At 35.5% G+C, this 18,591-nt stretch overlaps 1 protein-coding gene across 2 annotated transcripts in view; it reads left to right on the forward strand.

The window, feature by feature from the left end:
- HOXA3 (homeobox A3) overlaps positions 1-17,097 on the forward strand; it is a 19,546-nt gene extending 2,449 nt beyond the window's left edge. Inside the window, exons 2-3 of one of the 2 annotated variants that reach the window (XM_075828641.1) lie at positions 12,677-13,231; positions 15,731-17,097. In XM_075828641.1, coding sequence (XP_075684756.1) covers positions 12,793-13,231; positions 15,731-16,506 — 1,215 coding nt within the window. In that variant the 5' untranslated portion in view covers positions 12,677-12,792 and the 3' untranslated portion in view covers positions 16,507-17,097. Of the gene's footprint in view, positions 1-12,644; positions 13,232-15,730 lie in introns of those variants that run through there. The other variant, XM_075828642.1, reaches the window with a different exon arrangement.
- Positions 17,098-18,591: the final 1,494 nt, after the last annotated feature.

Consider the following 18,591-nt stretch of genomic DNA (forward strand, 5'->3'; position numbering starts at 1 on the left):
CCATTATCTCCCAATCATTCTCTCTAGTTGTCTTTCTCCTCTAGTTGTCGCCTGTTTTACTGTCTTCCACCTCTCTTTGTCTTTTTATCTCTTATATTCACTATTATCTATCTATCTATCTATCTATCTATCTATCTATCTATCTATCTATCTATCTATCTATCTATCTATCTATCTATCTATCTATCTATCTATCTATCTATCTATATCTATCCATCAATCCATCCATCTATTTATTTTCACCTGTTTCTTTCTCTCTTTAGCTCTATTTTAGGTATCTCTCCCTTCTTCCACTATCCACCTTTCTATTTCATTTTTCCCAAAGTCTTATTCTTTATTTTTCTTTTCACTCCAACCCTATCACTCCCCATTCTGTGTCTCTTTCCACTTTATCTGTGACGTGAGTTTTTTCTATCTCTCTACCATTGTACCACTTTTTCAATTCTCTTTCCTTTCTGAATCCTCTATCTCTCTTTCCTTTTATATTCTAAGTCCATCCATTTTCTAGTATATCCCCCTTTTCCTGTCAAATATACAATCTATCTCTTTGTCCCTGTAACATTTTCCTGTTTCTCCCTGGGTCTCTTCTTTCAGTTTCTCTTATTGTATTAAGAAATATATGGCATCAAACCATGTAGTTAAATCATAAGCTTGCTCCGCCCTACCTCTCCACATAGATCCTTTCATAACTGGATCACTTGAACACAAGTATGTAAATATTGCCAGCAATGCGCCCCACACATACAGTTTACAACACATGAAAACCATTGCTCTCACATTACACCTCACATGTAGCTCCTCCATACTGGGGATATCTGATATATATTCCCACCAATCAACAGCAAGGATTCTAATAGCCAACCAATCAGTCAACTTCAAGGGAAAGTATACATACTCAAATGAGCTGAGGCTGGCTCTACCTTCTATAAGGAGCTACAGTGTTGATGAGTAATAACATGGACTCTTTGATAACTCATTGGTGAGGCTTTGCTTTGCTCTTTTCTTCATGTGGAGATAAGATCTTAAATTAAAGTCATGTAATTATGTCAATAGGACTCATCGTTTGGTGTTAATGTAGAGTTCATGTGGTGACAGTCTGGATACTGTAATCTATAATCTGCTTCTTGGATATGGCATGGAAAGTGTATGCAGTAACTAGAACCAAAAACATTGTGTTGTTATAGGATGTTGCAATACCGTACAGATAAACATGTGGATCCTCAGTTGCTCTGAACCTACAGGTCCCAGTATGCTCCATCGAACTGTAACTGGCTGGGACATGTATTTAAGCAACAGATGGTAACCTACAGACTGCTATATTTACAATTCATTCCGTGTGCAAGGTATCGTGCATACAGTCGGTATTTCCAAATCTAGTGCGTATGAGAAGTTTCTAGGAGCTGTTTGCTATTATTTTATGTACACTGCTTGCTACAGTCCACTTTATAGAATCCGGATTGTGGATTTTGGTGGATTGCGCATGGTCAAGATTGTGTATGTGGATTGTGCATGGTCATTTATGGGCGTCATTTACTCTTTCATACCAATAAAGGAAGATTCCATTTAGATCTATGGTGATATGAGTTAAATAAAGCCAATATACTTTACATTGGGTTCACATGTATCCGGCCAGCTGTTTTTTTGTTTTTTTTTTGCTTAAGCCGGACACAACTAGTTGATGCACCTGTCCGGCGTCCAAGATAAATTGAACCAACCCTAGAGTATTAATATTTCATATACTTTGGGGGTCTGTTGTTCGAGATTACACATTTCTTGATAGTAGCATATTGTGGACATGTACTTTAGTTAGGGTCATGATCGCCTACGACGGTATATTTGCATATCTGTGAGTCAAGTCCCCTTGTAGAAGACCATACTAGCACTGAGGCAGCAACTCAACCCAATCCATCTTCACGTCTCATTGATCTGAACGTTTTATGTATGAAATTAAAGCAATAGAATAGCAGAAAGCCATAGGGAGAGAATTATGACAGTGTCATTTCAGTTAAACGAGTTTTATTGCAGATATCGCATTGAACTTTTATAACCGTACAAATTATTGGCTGTTGTCAATATAAACTTATTCCATGTTGTCCTTGCAGTGGAGATTGTGAAAAGCAATGCGCCTCAGTTGCGCCAAAACCTCCACAGGTCTGTTGTTTAGTGCATAATTGCGCACATTTCTTGCCTGAATTCTGAAGAACATACAACAAACGTTCCATTGCTTTTATTTAAAACTCAGTCAAGTTTGGTGATTATGGATAATTTCTACCATGTTTTCGCTTGATTTTTTTTCCAGCTTCCTACCTTCAGTGAAACAATGGTCTGTAACACAACATGGAAAGATAGAAAAATATGTAGATTAATAGATTAATAGATACATAAATATTGGGGAGGTGGATAAACACATACATATTATATTGTATATGTAAAATACGGATAGATAGATAGATAGATAGATAGATAGATAGATAGATAGATAGATAGATAGATAGATAGATAGATAGATAGATAGATAGATAGATAGATAGATAGATAGATAGATAGATAGCGAGAGAGGAGGTTCGTCAGACCCTTGTCCCGTGTAACTGGGCCTTAAAGAGATATAGTATATAGTAGGAATACATTTGTGTATACTTATTTCCACTTTCAAATACAATTTCATGCAGAGAAAATGTTGAAATTAGCCTTTAAAGTACACTAGCTTCTTCTTTGATGAAAATCAGGCTATTCCTGTAAGGTTATGTCTGTATAAAGCAGTATATGTTCATCTGGACAAAAAGTAACAATATGTTTAACATGGCTGCAGGGCTGAAGAAGAAGTGATTATCATACTAAAATCTCATTCTGAGAACATATGTAATCTAGTCCTATTTTTTGTAATAATATATAATCTGATTATTTACGTTTGTGGGAAGTATCTATCTATCTATCTATCTATCTATCTATCTATCTATCTATCTATCTATCTATCTATCTATCTATCTATCTATCTATCTATCTATCTATCTATCTATCTATCTATCATAATCTTTGTAGGTAGCCAAATAAAAATAATTATATTTAAGGAGTCATTGGGCATGTGAAGCTTTTTCTTCAGCTATTCAACAGGACAAAGGGTTCAGCTTGATGATTTATTTGCCATTCTCAAGTTGACATCCAAATAGGAAGTTTCCTGAAGCTGCTCAGTGCAGATGTGTTTTCTCTGTTCTGGGAAATATAACATTTGCATGATGTTAGTTTGTTTGGGACAAAGCTCAACTTAAAGCCATTTACTGCACATTTGACTATATTATGCACGGACCAAGTCCATGTGATGTCATTTTGCTTTAAGAAACACATTTTTGCATTCGTACTTTTACTACCCAAATGTGTTGTTTTCTTTTCTTAATGATATTTAAACCAGCAATAAAATCGCCTTCACACGCAGCAGTAAGTGCCCCCGCTGACATGTTTATTGATTTGCTTTGTTCACACCTGACCCACTAATCATGAGCTATAAATTTAAAGAAACTTAGAATGAAGTCATATATTTCCTAAATTATACTCCGCTCGCTTCAAAATGTTGAAGTTTTATTTCTTCAGTATATGTGCATTAGTATCACTATAATCTGATAAATGCAGACCTAAGTTTATTATTTGGCCAAATATATGATGAATTCACAATTTGTTACCATGGATTTCACGAAGGACAGCAGGTTAATCTTTTGCATTATCAGAGAGTAAAATAGTAAGAGATAGATAGATAGATAGATAGATAGATAGATAGATAGATAGATAGATAGATAGATAGATAGATAGATAGATAGATAGATAGATGATAGATAGATAGATAGATAGATAGATAGATAGATAGATAGATAGATAGATAGATAGATAGATAGATAAACAGAAGTTTCTACTTGAAACTTCTACTAAAGAGGGTGCCAGCAGAGAGTGCATTTCTGCAATATACAGATGTAGGTGTGCCGAATCTGTAATTTCCCTCAGTTTTGTGCTCCCAGAGTCCTATGTAAAACCATATATAAAACGTTGTTATATCACAATGTGCTGTTTAAATTTAATCTATCTATCTATATCTATCTATCTATCTATCTATCTATCTATCTATCTATCTATCTATCTATCTCTCTCTCTCTCTCTCTCTCTCTCTCTCTCTATCTATCTATCTATCTATCTATCTATCTATCTATCTATCTATCTATCTATCTATCTATCATCTATCTATCTATCTATCTATCTATCTATCTATCTATCTATCTATCTATCTATCTATCTATCTATCTATCTATCTATCTCATATCTATCTATCTATCTATCTATCTATCTATCTATCTATCTATCTATCTATCTATCTATCTATCTATCTATCTATCTATCTATCTATCTATCTATCTATCTATCTATCTATCTCTCTATCTATCTATCTATTATCTATCTATCTATCTCATATCTATCTATCTATCTATCTCATATCTATCTATCTATCTATCTATCTATCTATCTATCTATCTATCTATCTATCTATCTATCTATCTATCTATCTATCTATCTATCTATCTATCTATCTATCTCATATCTATCATCTATCTATCTATCTATCTATCTATCTATCTATCTATCTATCTATCTATCTATCTATCTATCTATCTATCTATCTATCTATCTATCTATCTATCTATCTATCTATCTATCTATCTATCTATTATCTATCTATCTCATATCTATCTATCTATCTATCTATCTATCTATCTATCTATCTATCTATCTATCTATCTATCTATCTATCTATCTATCTATCTATCTATCTATCATCTATCGATCTATCTATCTAATCTATCGATATGTATAATTATTAATGTTTTCATACAGTCACATATTCAGCATTGAATATTTATTAGCACAATGTAAAACTGCAATCGCATCCCTCTCACGCCTCTACATTTCTCCCACTACCTTCTCCATTAAAGACCATAATCACAGAAAGAGCCCATTGTGTAGTGTGGCGTGGTCAACCTCGTGCTCAGTAGGCTTGCACGGATTTGCACTTCTGTCTGTAAAGAAAAATAACGTCAATCTTTCTTAAATCTATAGTTTTGATGGCAGAATGTATTACCTTCAGCAGTGACTCGGGTACAAACCTCTATGTATAAATACACAATGATCAGAATAGTATAATCGATTAATAGGTTGTCACCACCCTCAGTCCTGAATGCTGCAAGTAACTTTATAAACTGTGCAGGACACTGAAGCCAAGTCTCAATCCAAAAATTCCCCAAAGTAAGCAGAATTAATATTATCCACTGTGAGTCCATCCAGGAACATTGATTTATCTCCAGCCGATTCCAGTAAACCTGCCTCCATCTTCGATTTCTGGAAGACAGAGAGATATATGAGGTGAACTGGTGTATATTTCACAGACACTAAAGCCATCTCCAACTCCAAACAGAAAGATTGTCTCCCCTTTCATGTAACATCCAATGCTAAAGTGTTTTTCACATGATCGGGTCCAGGGAAAGCTTAGCCACTCATCTTTGTCTCTGCTGAGGTTCTCAACAACTGACCAATTATCCATTAATTCGGTGGCCCTTTCCTGCTATGAGACTTTTTTTGTTCTCTGGTCCATTATATTCAAGATATTCATTAACTAGCTCCAATATGACACGCCTGGGCCAGAAAATCTGTTTTGTTCGCTTTCATGGGCGCAATGTGGATTTCTGAGTATTCTCATGTCACATATATTGCATCTATCCATCTATCTATCTATCTATCTATCTATCTATCTATCTATCTATCTATCTATCTATCTATCTATCTATCTATCTATCTATCTATCTATCTATCTATCTATCTATCTAATCTATCTATCTATCAATCTCATCTGTGCGTGTGTGTGTGTGTGTGTGTGTGTGTGTGTGTGTGTGTGTATATATATATATATATATATATATATATATGTATATACACATATACATAGGAATAGTATTTCAGTTAGGCAAAGTGAACAGCCAAGAGAGTAGAAGTTGATCATAAGAGAAACCCTATAATTTTATGGTCAGCCAACTATTGGTATAGGAATTGCGTAAGCGAGCATTGTGCAAGAGTCTCTCTGAAGACTCAAGACATTTCAGAGCCATCTCACTATAACATTCAAGCACATACATGATAGTGTGAACAAAAAAACTACTTGAAGGAGAGACCAGTTTTGCATTTGTCAGGTAATTAAAGGTCTTTTAGTTTCTACTGTGGGACATGTGTCATGTGTGGGAGTATAGCAAGCTCCCCTCAATGGGCCTGTAATGGCTCATATGTGCTGAGCTTGGTAATCAGTCAACAAGGCTTCCAGTGCGTGGACTCATCTATTAGTGTAAGTGTTCTCTGTAAGTTAACTACCTATAGTACATATTGTAGTAAGTTTGGGGTCTACAAGTCAAGATTTCTGCCTGTGGAACATTTTCAGAGCAGATTAGGAATACTATAGATAGGGGTTGGAGGATTGGTGTTGTAGGTTTGTGACTTCTTGGGTTTATGTAATAGGTGATGTTTGGAGATACTAGATCTAGAAGGTCTGGTTCTTTCACAATTCCCTATTTGAAATTAAAGGATTTAATTTGACGTAGAACCACGTGAGCATTACAAAACATTTTGTAGCATTTGGAGCTGAGATCCAGCCAGTCTTCCCCTGTGATTATGCGATTCCAGTTTTTCTCATTCTCACCCCAAGAGGTTCTCCTTATTGTAATCAGCCCTGATCCTACCATCAAGGATAGCCCATTGGAAAACTCATAGGGCTAAAAGGATGGATCTTATTTTAAGGTATATCCGTTGATTGTTCATGAATGGTGTGAGTTATTGTTGACCAAGGCAAAGGTCAGTAGTAGGCTTTAGTAGGGTGTGAGCGATTATTCATCTCCATGTTCTACGTATTTCCTCACATCTTCAGAAATGGCTTGTAACATCCTAGTACTGCGTGCATCATGTATGTGGATAGTTGAATGATCACGATGCTGGTCTATGTTGACTGTATTGAGTCTACACTTGTTTTAATCTATTCGTGTTTGTTGTTTCTTGAAAGAACTGAGCGGCCAGTCATCATCAGATAAAGAGCATACAATAAAAATCCAAAGCTCTTTACTCTGCCAACTGTGATCATAAATATAGGGGTGATGGTGCTGCTGTAGTTTCAGTCAATTGCTGTTTATTTTTGTGATGATTTGTGGCTGTGGTTGGTTGTTTGAGTTTCTCTTATGGTTTCTATTGGTCATTTTATTTGGAAATAGCTTCTTTTTTTTTTACTATTTTGTAATGTCACATTTAATATATACGACTAGCGCCCTGGATTGTGATAACCTATCTGGATACTTCACAGTGCCTTTTATAATCTAAGAGGCTACAATCAGCTGGGGTCTGGAGTGCTTATTTTTCATATCCTATAGATATGAGTATTGGCATGTTACAATTTGTACAAAGCAACATATAAATACATAGGGAGAGTGAAGATATTAAGTACATGCACTAATGAGTGGCGCTAGAGGAAAGGTCACAGTGTTGAGATTTGATTTATGTAGCTAGTGAATTGGGGCAGAGGAGCTTGATAAGATGACGTCTCAAAATGCTTTACAATTATGCCCCTCATACAGTGGCCGTTTATAGGAAACATATATATGTGTGTATATATATATATATATATATATATATATATATATATATATATTGATATGTACACATACAATATCCTTCCTACTTCGTTTTATCCATTATAGCTATAGAGAAAAATATATAGAATTTCAAGATATGTATATATAAAATGTATTATTGTATTTTTGTTGCTTTATCGACGGTCCATGAGCTGTCCCTTATGATACCTAAATAGATAGTTCTATTCATACTGCTCATTTCACGCATTTTATCTTTTCACAAAAATAATAAAAAATGGATGAATCGCAATACTCTCCTGTATACACAATACTCTCCTGCAAATACATAATTGTGTAAAAAAAAAATAAAAAAAATATACAGCAATTTTTGTGGCATTATTTGCACTTTATATCATCTCCAGCCATTACGGATGGATTTTAAGTATTATATTGGCTTCATAGATAGCTATAGCTGTATTGATGACCATATTATAATGGTGATTGCCATATTTTTACGCACAGTATACAATAAAGCCAGGCGCACTGGTTAGTAAGATTTTATTGTGCACATAACATTTTACAGGCATCTGTTCATCTAAATTGGAGACGAATAGCACTAAATAAATATATGCATTGCAACATTCAACCAGATGTCATCAATCTCTGCAGACAATCATCAAGCATCACTTTATAGAGTAACACTATTATAATAACAGAAGGGATTTACAACACAGAAGACTGTACCTGATATAAGGCGAATCTTCCTGCTATGGATATAAAGATTCACATAATAATCATGGGTTCTATTCCTATTTATCGTCTTGATGTTTTGGGTTAAGAATGATTTAGCTGATTCATGTGCGCTCCAGTCTGGAATACATTAGGAACAAGGTGTAGGGTGTCCAGGCTTGGGCTTGTAGTGTTATTATCCCCGCAGCACTGAAATAAAAAGTAGCTCAGATCAGCAATTTAAGACGTAGTGGGGTGAATGATTGACCAAAGTGGCTTTCACCAGATAACACCGAGCATTAGATTCAATGGAAATGCCTAGTAGTGGATTTCTTCCACCCATCTCCTCCTACGCTGCCTCCTTTCATGTGCTGCCATTGCAATATGCCATGAGGAGCAAGTGTTTCTAGGTTTTAATGCCCCGTTTACAGCCATGGTGCATGGTGTAATAAATCTTGTCTGCCCATAAATGACAAAAAACATTGGTATGCAGAAGAGGCCACCCGGTCTTATAGTCCTTTATGTCTATGCCTTATCCTATGCCTTCTGTGTATTATTCTTCGTCACAATAGTCTGAAACATTCATCTTGTATTTTTAACACCTGGTTTTGGCCAAATCATTTCTCAGAAGAACCTCAAGGCTCGTTAATCCCTACTAAAAAATAGTAAGACTTCTATTTAAAGGATCATGCCTGGAAAAGAATCATATTTCTATATGTATATTCCAAATAAATGTACAAATCTTTATTCATATATCACAGGCTTTCTGCATGGATTTCATATGAATTTGATATTTATGTAACTCTTTAATAGTTTACCACCAGATTGGACTGGATACAAGTGAACCGGCATCTATGTATTTCCCATGTAATATTCCTATATTATAGTTTATTTGTGACTGAATATTCAGGGTGAAGCTCAGCTCCTAGTTGTTTTAGAGATACATTGTGAGATAAATTTCAGAATTAATGAAAGAGCAGTAGATCCCATATTGCACCGAGGCTGTGTTCTTCATTAGCATAATTTTCCAGAACCACAGTGCCGCCTCCTTTCACAGGGTCCTGGATACTCCTCCCTCCATTTTTTCATGTTATTTTATTTTTCTTTCCATGTCTACCCCATCTCCCTAGACTTTAAATGTCTTTCTCCTTTTTTTTTCTCCCCCCTCACATCCCTGTTCCCAGATGAATATTCTCCCTGGAATCCAGCATCATTCAGCAGGCAATATTAGTAAGAAACATACCATTTTGTGTCTGTGGAACTACACTTGGAGAGCCCTGTGAGTTGATAGCTCTTATCTTGGTGACCGGGGTCGCCCATATGTAACCTTAGGGGTTGTCCAGTTTTTTGGCAGACATTTCTTGTTGAGGTTTCCTGAAGGCTGTCCTCATCCTGGTGCTTGTAGGTGATAGAGCAGGAGAGGTGCTGCTGGTACTATCCTTGCCCCCTTCATGATGCCCAGGACATAAGAAGGGTGGTGGGGGGGGGACCCAGATCTGCTGGTTCTGGAGCCCGAACTGGAGGACAAGTCTGTTGTGTTCTGCATCAGTCGTCAGAATCCAAGGTAAGACGGCCAGAAATCCTCTATCACTTGTGAATGGTGGAGTTTATGTCCCAGTGATTTATGACCATAGTCTTAAATCTCGGTTCAAGAAGAGTTCACAAGCTCAAGCTTCCTTTCAAGAAATGACTGATACGTGTAGTTTGCTAATACAGGCTCTTTTCTCGTCTCCATAGTTTCTTGCCATATCTGACCACTGAATCTCAGAGATTACTTATTTCTTTTGTTATTAATCCCCTAAACATTTTATATTCCATCCCCATGCAGTAGAACAGAGAACTTTAATATTGATCATCCTCAACATTGCCTGATCATGATTACAACAGATATTTTTTTGAAGTTTTAAAATATAAAATTTACAGTTATAATGAAATTGGAGAAATTCAGCAATATAGCATAAATCACTACCCTGGATGTTTCTTATGAGGTGATTACACATTTGATAGCATCGGTCCAGTGGTTTTTAATATCGGTTGTTGACTTTCTAAACAATGAAATATTATTGTTCTGCCACCTTAAAGAAGCTTACATGATTTACATTCCAGTTCTTTGGCAGGATTTTAGGAGTTAATAAAAGCACCAACAACATGTGGCATTTCATTTCATTGTTGTTATTGTTTTTTTTCTTACATATATTTCATATAAAATATTTAATTGGCCTTGGGAGGTCTGAAAAGCTTGTAGCAGCGGTAATGGCTGATCAATTCAAGGCAATGGAGGCATCAGTTTAATAAAATATTGAACCTTTAGGTAACCTCCGTGATAACAATTTCCTAAAGAATGTAACAATGCAAAATGTTATACAAAGTCTTACTTTATAGCAGAACACATTATGGACATCATTGGATTCTATTATAATCCAAACAAGGATTTTATATATTTTATATATATATATATATATATATATATATATATATATATATATATATATATATATATATATATATATATATATATATATATATATATATTATAATCTCACAATTTTGGGAACGTCAGAAATGTAGCTTTTTATATATATATAACGTGATGTTTGTCTTTCTAGGGCAATTTTAATGCTTTGCTTTTGTGTTGTAGCTTTAGTTTAAATAGTTATTTGGAGATAGGTAAACATGAAGATTCAACAAAAGATAGACAGGATCCTAGAACTATTTTATGGCTTGTGTTTCCATCATCTACTCTCTCGCTAGCCAAATGACCCCCATACATCAAATTACAGAGCAGTTGCAAAGACAGAACCTATTATCGTTAGGGGCTGCACAGAAAGTTCATGCCGTGGTCATGGAGATGAACGCTGCTGGTCTTTCTGGTTCCTGGTGTTTTTTCAGATCCATCATGTTTTAACAGGTAGAATTGTGTACATTTCATGTGAGGACTAATCACATTGCCAACTGACTTTTTATGTTGTTTGTTTATTAAAATTCTTATCTTATTGAAGTCATTGTCCATATAGTTCTGCTGCCACATTATAGATCATGGCCCTTACAATAGTAATATATGTTACAATAGTAATATATGTCCTTCGTGGAAATCTCCATGCTAACCAATCTGTTGCTACATTTAATTGATACGTTAAAAGTAATTTAAAATCCAGAGATTGTATCGTATTGTGCCCAATGTTGTATCAACAAGGGTTACAAGTTGATACTTTTATAGCAATTCAACACAAAATGCGTGAAAATGATCCAATATTCTGTATTCAGCCCAACCAAAATTATTTTATTATTCATATATTATTATTATTCATACAATTTCAATTATTATTCATATTACTATTATTCATACTGTCTATTATATTATCATTCATAATATAATGTATACCTAATAAAGTCTATATATTTGTAAGGTGCTGATTGTGCTTTGCAGCTAAAATATTGTTTTGTAGGCCTAGGCGATATCTGTTCTTTGATAAAAAGAATGTTTACTGTGCCCTGTGTGAACAATAACTAGTGATTTAAAATGCGGCCCTAGAGCTAAGGTTATCGTTCCAACATGAGATATATCAGATATAAAGGGGCAGTTGAGCTACATAAGAGCGGGTGAGTGTAGTCTATATTAGATTTGTGTGTATCTGTATGTTATGGATGGGTTCTGTGCAGAAAAACATATTTTTTATAGAATACGAAAGTGATATTTGCTCATGTACTTTAGTGCATTCGTTATGTATATGTGAAAACAACAGATTGACTATGCTTTTCACAAATAAGGCAAATGAACACATCTACAGTATCTATCTATCTATCTATCTATCTATCTATCTATCTATCTATCTATCTATCTATCTATCTATCTATCTATCTATCTATCTATCTATCTATCTATCTATCTATCTATCTATCTATCTATCTATCTATCTATCTATCAATATGCTTTTCCAATTCTCTGACATATGTAAATATATCTGTGTGTGTGTCTCCTGCAGTAAGCAGCAGGATTACATATGAACTTGTATATGTGTGTCCAGGGCAGAGAGCAGGATTACATATGTAATTGTGTATGTGTGCATTGGTGGGTAGGGGAGGGCTGTGCACACTGTGACCTATGATGTAGTCATTCACACTGTATTGAAGTGTAATTTCTGGGTGAGTGTGAATTAGTTGGACGTTAGTGAGGAGCCCTATCATCTTAATACACACTTCTCAATATTGCTGAGCACTTTTTCCTTGCTGGCTTTCATGTCACTTAGCTATTGTAAGTAAGATGGATCTCTCCCATCTCCTGACTGTAACTTGCTTCTTTTCCACCACAGGTCTGACCACAGAGGCCATTGGAGGAGAAGCACCACGTGACCAAGGGTGCCAATGTTATTCTTTACGGGTGTCAGGACCCTGTCAGTTTGTGAAATAAATATTGGGAAACAACGAAATGCAAAAAGCGACCTATTACGACAGCTCTGCGATCTATGGTGGATATCCCTACCCAGGAGCAAATGGTTACACTTATAATGCAAGTCAGCAGCAATATCCCTTGGAAAGTGACTATCATCGACCTGCCTGCTCTCTGCAGTCACCTGGAGGTACAGTGCCACATCACAAGGCCAATGACATCAATGAGAGTTGTATGAGAGCCATCAATAGTCAATCAAGTCAAGATCAGCAGCAGTCTACACCACCCTCTGTATCTCCACCTGAACAACATGCCAATAATACAGCCACAGCCTCCACCACCAAGGCCACCAGTATCTCTTCACCCACCATGTCTAAGCAAATCTTCCCCTGGATGAAGGAATCTCGGCAGAACACTAAGCAGAAGGCAGCAGCAACAGCGGCAGCAGCAGCAGGAGGAGGAGGAAACTCCAGCTCAGGTAATGTCGCCACATTTCTACTAGTCACACCTAGTGCACAGGTTCCATGAAAGCTTTAGCTAACTTTCTTAGTGTGGCACTGATAGGGTTAAACGCTAAAAAAAAATGGTCCCGTATTGGACTTGAGGAGAAATGATGGCCTAGTTTGAAAAGTATTGAGTTCCGGTGTAATGTAATGACGACTTCTTACTCTTTCCCTCTTTCTCTATCTCTTTCACTACTCTCTCTCTCTCTCTCTCTCTCTCTCTCTCTCTCTCTCTCTCTCTCTCTCTCTCTCTCTTTTGGACAATCCAGAGATCCACCAATATGGCCTGAAGTAATATAATATGGTATAATGGTATGTTTATAATATGTCGTGTATATATATATATATATATATATATATATATATATAAAAAAAAAAAAAAATATATATATATATATATATATATATATATATATATATAAAATTAAAGTAGACCTTATTAAAAATGTTTTTTAATGTCTAGGGGGATGATACATTAGGCCTTAACAGTGTTATAATATTTAGGAGGCTTGAAATGTGCAATTATTATTATTAAAATATTATTATTTATAGATTCAATTGATTCTAGAGTTTTATTCAGTAGTATTATTATCCACCTCACATGGATCCATTTAGACAATATATCAGTTTAGGAGTAATAATTAGAAGTACAAAACTTGTGGTATTCATCCACTACTACTACTACTACTACTACTACTACTACTACTACTACTACTACTACTAATAATAATAATAATAGTCATCATCATCATCATCATCATCATCATAAAATAAAATAACTTTAACTGAACTCGACCCACTGCTTAGAAAAAAAAAAAATCCCTTCAATTCACTTGTTCCACTCAGTAAGATATTTCAGCGTAGATCAAAGTTTTAATGGGGAAGCTGAAGATTTGTAACTTTTACACCCTGCACTACTCAATGAAGTCATGAAATTCCCAGGCACTGTGACCAGAGCTGAGATAGAGACAACACTCTGCTGTCAGATATACAGCAGCTGTACTAATGACAATTAATTTTTTGATACAATTTTTGGCTATAATTAGATTCCATCTAATATGGAGGAGCAGTAATTCTGTAATTTATTGAGTGCTCCTGTATGATGATTTCCCGACAGCTCAGTTCATTTCTTGACTGCAGAATACAGAATACAGAATACACACAAGTCTTTGAAGTTAAGTAATATATTGAGTTTGGAGATTTGTAGAATATTGAAAATGCCTAAAAATTGTAGGCTGCAATGAATCCCTTTTTATTCCCATGTTCTCGTCTGCCCCTTACCCCCTCCTCCTTCCCCTCTGCTCCTGGTTACTTCCTGTGCACATGCGCACTAGCCTTTCTTTTTGACTCCCTGCATAGCCAACGTTTCCTAATCACGTCCTTCTTCGGAGTGACATCGCGAGAAATCTGTTCTTTTCAATGCCCATGTTATATGGGGACTGTAGGGTTAATTGTGTTTTGTAGATGTATAGACCTAGAGTTCACCCACTTCCTTACTTGTATAGCTCTTAGGTTGGATTATGTTGTGAATATTGAAGGTTTGTTGCAAGTGTTTCCAGCTAGGAAGATTTTTTGTTTCTTTCTATATTACACAACATCATTTGAATGCATCATGTTGTGTCTGTAACCATAACATCAAACCAACTTGGCAGACCTGCTCGGTTATCATTACCATCTGGCTTCTTGGGTTGCCCTGATACATAGCAGTGGGTAGGGACTGGAGCCATTATTCACACACAGCAGCTACCATGTGGTCTTTTAACACAACAGTAAGCCAAGGAGGGAGAGAAGCTTCATGCAGCATTACACTTAGCAGAAAACAGGAATAATATTATTATTATTTGTAATATTATTATTCAACACATTACATTACACTAATAATAATAATAATATTATTATAACAACAACAACAACAACAACATTAATAATCATATTAGAAAACATATATATGTGAGGTTATTATTTTTTATTTTTTTTACTGTGTTAAATTGTTTTCTGTACCGGGTATAATAGCAAGAGAACGTTTACATGATATTAACATACAAAAAGTAATAATAACAGTTAAAAATCGTATCTATTTTTTCCAATATTACATCTCCCACACAGCTTTCCCTGGTTCCTGAATGGCATAGCTGGCTATTTATGGATTGGTAGGAAATATCCCATTCCATATGCATGACAGGGCTGCTTAGTTTTCAAAACGTATATAAAATATAAACGTTTGTAGGCAGTCTTGCCGTTCAGAAGCCTAGGAAAGCTGGGTGAAAACCCTTGTATGTACTCCGTTTAAACAGAAAAATATATAACTGACAGGAACATTAACATATTTGAAAGATTTGTTGTTTAAGTGAATACACCGTTGTGATTACTATGTTAGAACTAGTAGCTTTCCATATTTTGGGTTCTTCTCTGTGGGTAATCATTGCACTCGTTGTAAGTATGTGTTCTCATGATTTATTTGATGGTCCTTGCAGGTGAGAGCTGTGCTGGTGACAAAAGTCCCCCCGGGCAATCTTCTTCCAAAAGAGCCCGCACCGCTTATACAAGCGCCCAGCTGGTAGAACTGGAAAAGGAGTTCCATTTCAACAGATACCTGTGTAGGCCTAGAAGGGTGGAGATGGCAAACTTGCTCAACCTCACAGAGAGGCAAATAAAGATCTGGTTCCAAAATCGACGTATGAAATACAAAAAGGATCAGAAAGGGAAATCCATGATGACCTCATCGGGTGGCCCCTCACCCTGCAGGAGCCCTGTACCACCACCAGTTGTTGGAGGGTATCTGAACTCTATGCATTCTCTAGTAAACAGTGTCCCTTATGAGCCTCAGTCTCCCCCAGCGTTTAATAAACCCCATCCAAACTCCTACGGTGTGCCTGTTCCATACCCCAGCCCTCATCATAACAGCTGCCCCCCTCATCAGAAGAGATACACAGGAACTGCTGCTGTCACCCCAGAATACGACACTCATCCACTCCAAGGCAGTGGTGGTTATGGGAATCCTCATGTACAGGGAAGCCCCGTCTATGTAGGGAGCAATTATGTGGAATCCATGACTAATTCAGGGCCCTCCATGTTTGGTCTATCTCATCTGACTCATTCCTCCTCCAACATGGACTACAATGGACCAGGAACCATGAACACTAGTCACCACCATGGACCTTGTGACACCCACCCTACATATACAGAATTATCTTCTCATCATAGTTCTCAGGGAAGAATTCAGGAAGCACCCAAGTTGACACATTTGTAATGGACAACCATATGTGTAGGGAACATCGATGACATTCTTATTTTTTTCTACCTTTAAATCAAGTAATTCCCTTATTTTATATTTTTACTTTATTTTTGTTCTACAATATTAATTGCAATTGTTTTGTTTGCATAGTCCCAGTTGCCTACCATGAACATTACCTGGAGCAGATATCTTTGTATTTTAATCTACACTTTTATCAAACAGGGTATGAGAACAAATTTTATATGAAAATTATCTAAATGTGAAATTGTTCCTACATTTCTTATCACACAGGGAAACGAATTAAATTATTATTGCACTTCCTTTAAATTGCTAGACAAATATCCTAAAAAGCGCTTGAACAGGGTGATCAGCCTAGATCATTACAATTGTAAGTCATTAATGTGTGTATGCTGGAGCATCAGTTCTGGTTAATTTATTATTTCTATTTTGCAAACAAATATATCGAACTGTTTACATCTTATTTATCTCATCTCCCATATTTATAAACAATACATAGCAGATACATTCAGTGCTGGTTATTGGTCTTTTGTTGGATGGGATAATGGCATAGGGAACGATGGTAACAAAGAATAACTCTCTTTAAAGATGCAATAAAATGGTAGATACAATATCAGAATTTGTAAATTTGTTTATATCCGGCATATGAATACAAGCATGAAAGGGTTAACAATAGAAAAAATATATATGTTTTATTGAAACAAACATACATACATATATATATATATATATATATATATATATATATATATATATATATATATATATATATATATATATATATATATATAATATAGTCCATGAATTTCAAATTACGTTAAGGTCTACATTGTCAATTCAATTAATTTAATGGAGCAGCATTGGTAGGTAGGAAAGGAAACTGCAGCTTCTTTTGTAGCATAGGGCAGGGGAGAGAGCGAGAGGGAGAGGGTGCAGTTGATTGATAAGATGGCTGATAATGGAGGTCCGGTAGGTAATAGCTTTGTGCTGATGGGCTTCTTACGCCATGTTGTGCTCCAATCTGCAGCATCAGCTCCCATGCATCTGTTCACACGGAATGATTTCTTCTCTCTGCCTCTTCTGGTGGAGATCATTGTAAGAAAATGCACATTTCACTCCTACACTTTTCCCTAGTAATGGACATTTCTGTGGGTGGCTTTGTTGTTAGCTAAAAATAAAAGAGGTGATAGACACAAAAGGCAAAATACCAAATCAAACAAATCAAAGGATGTGGGCTGTCGGCATCTATGTGGGACAGGCGGGGGAAAAAAATATGAATAATAATAATAAAAAAAAATCTTGTGTGCTGTATATATATATATATATATATATATATATATATATATATATATATATATATATATATATATATATATATATATATATATATATATATATATATATATATATTTCTAATTAACAGGAATCCCCACATATCACCACCACATTATGGTGATATAATAAACTACATGATCACAAATGTCCTACTACTACTAGTATACAGTGCTTAATTTACTGTATTTCCCAGCATGAATTTATTTCCTCCTCATAATTTTTTTTTTTTTAGACACTCCTCTTACAATACATTGCCATACATAATTCTCCTAAATATCATCCTTAATTTCAAAATAATAATTCTGTTTAAGTAAAAAATAAGGAATGCTGTATTCTGGAATAAATCAGGATAAGTGGAAGGCGCCATAACATCGGCTTCAGTATCATATTACCTGTGCTCTTAAAGCCTGAGACCAGTGCTGTGTGTGTGTGTGTGTGTGTGTGTATACATATAACATATATATATATATATATATATATATATATATATATATATATATATAAAAATTTAAGCTCTAGAGAAGTGTCGATAATTTGTGCCCCTTATGCGATGAGAATGATCCCCAAGGGCATGGGTGCTGGGTGGAAGGACATGATGTATTATATTAATGCTGCTCCTGGTTACCATATGTTGTAGGCACATTGTACATTGCTGGACAATCTAAACATAAAGCGGCTTGTCTTCTCTATGGATATAATAGAGATCACCGTTTATATATTGCTGGATGGATTTTGTTTAATAATATT

This window comes from Rhinoderma darwinii, chromosome 5, assembly GCF_050947455.1.
Source record: "Rhinoderma darwinii isolate aRhiDar2 chromosome 5, aRhiDar2.hap1, whole genome shotgun sequence".
Classification (NCBI taxonomy): domain Eukaryota; kingdom Metazoa; phylum Chordata; class Amphibia; order Anura; family Rhinodermatidae; genus Rhinoderma; species Rhinoderma darwinii.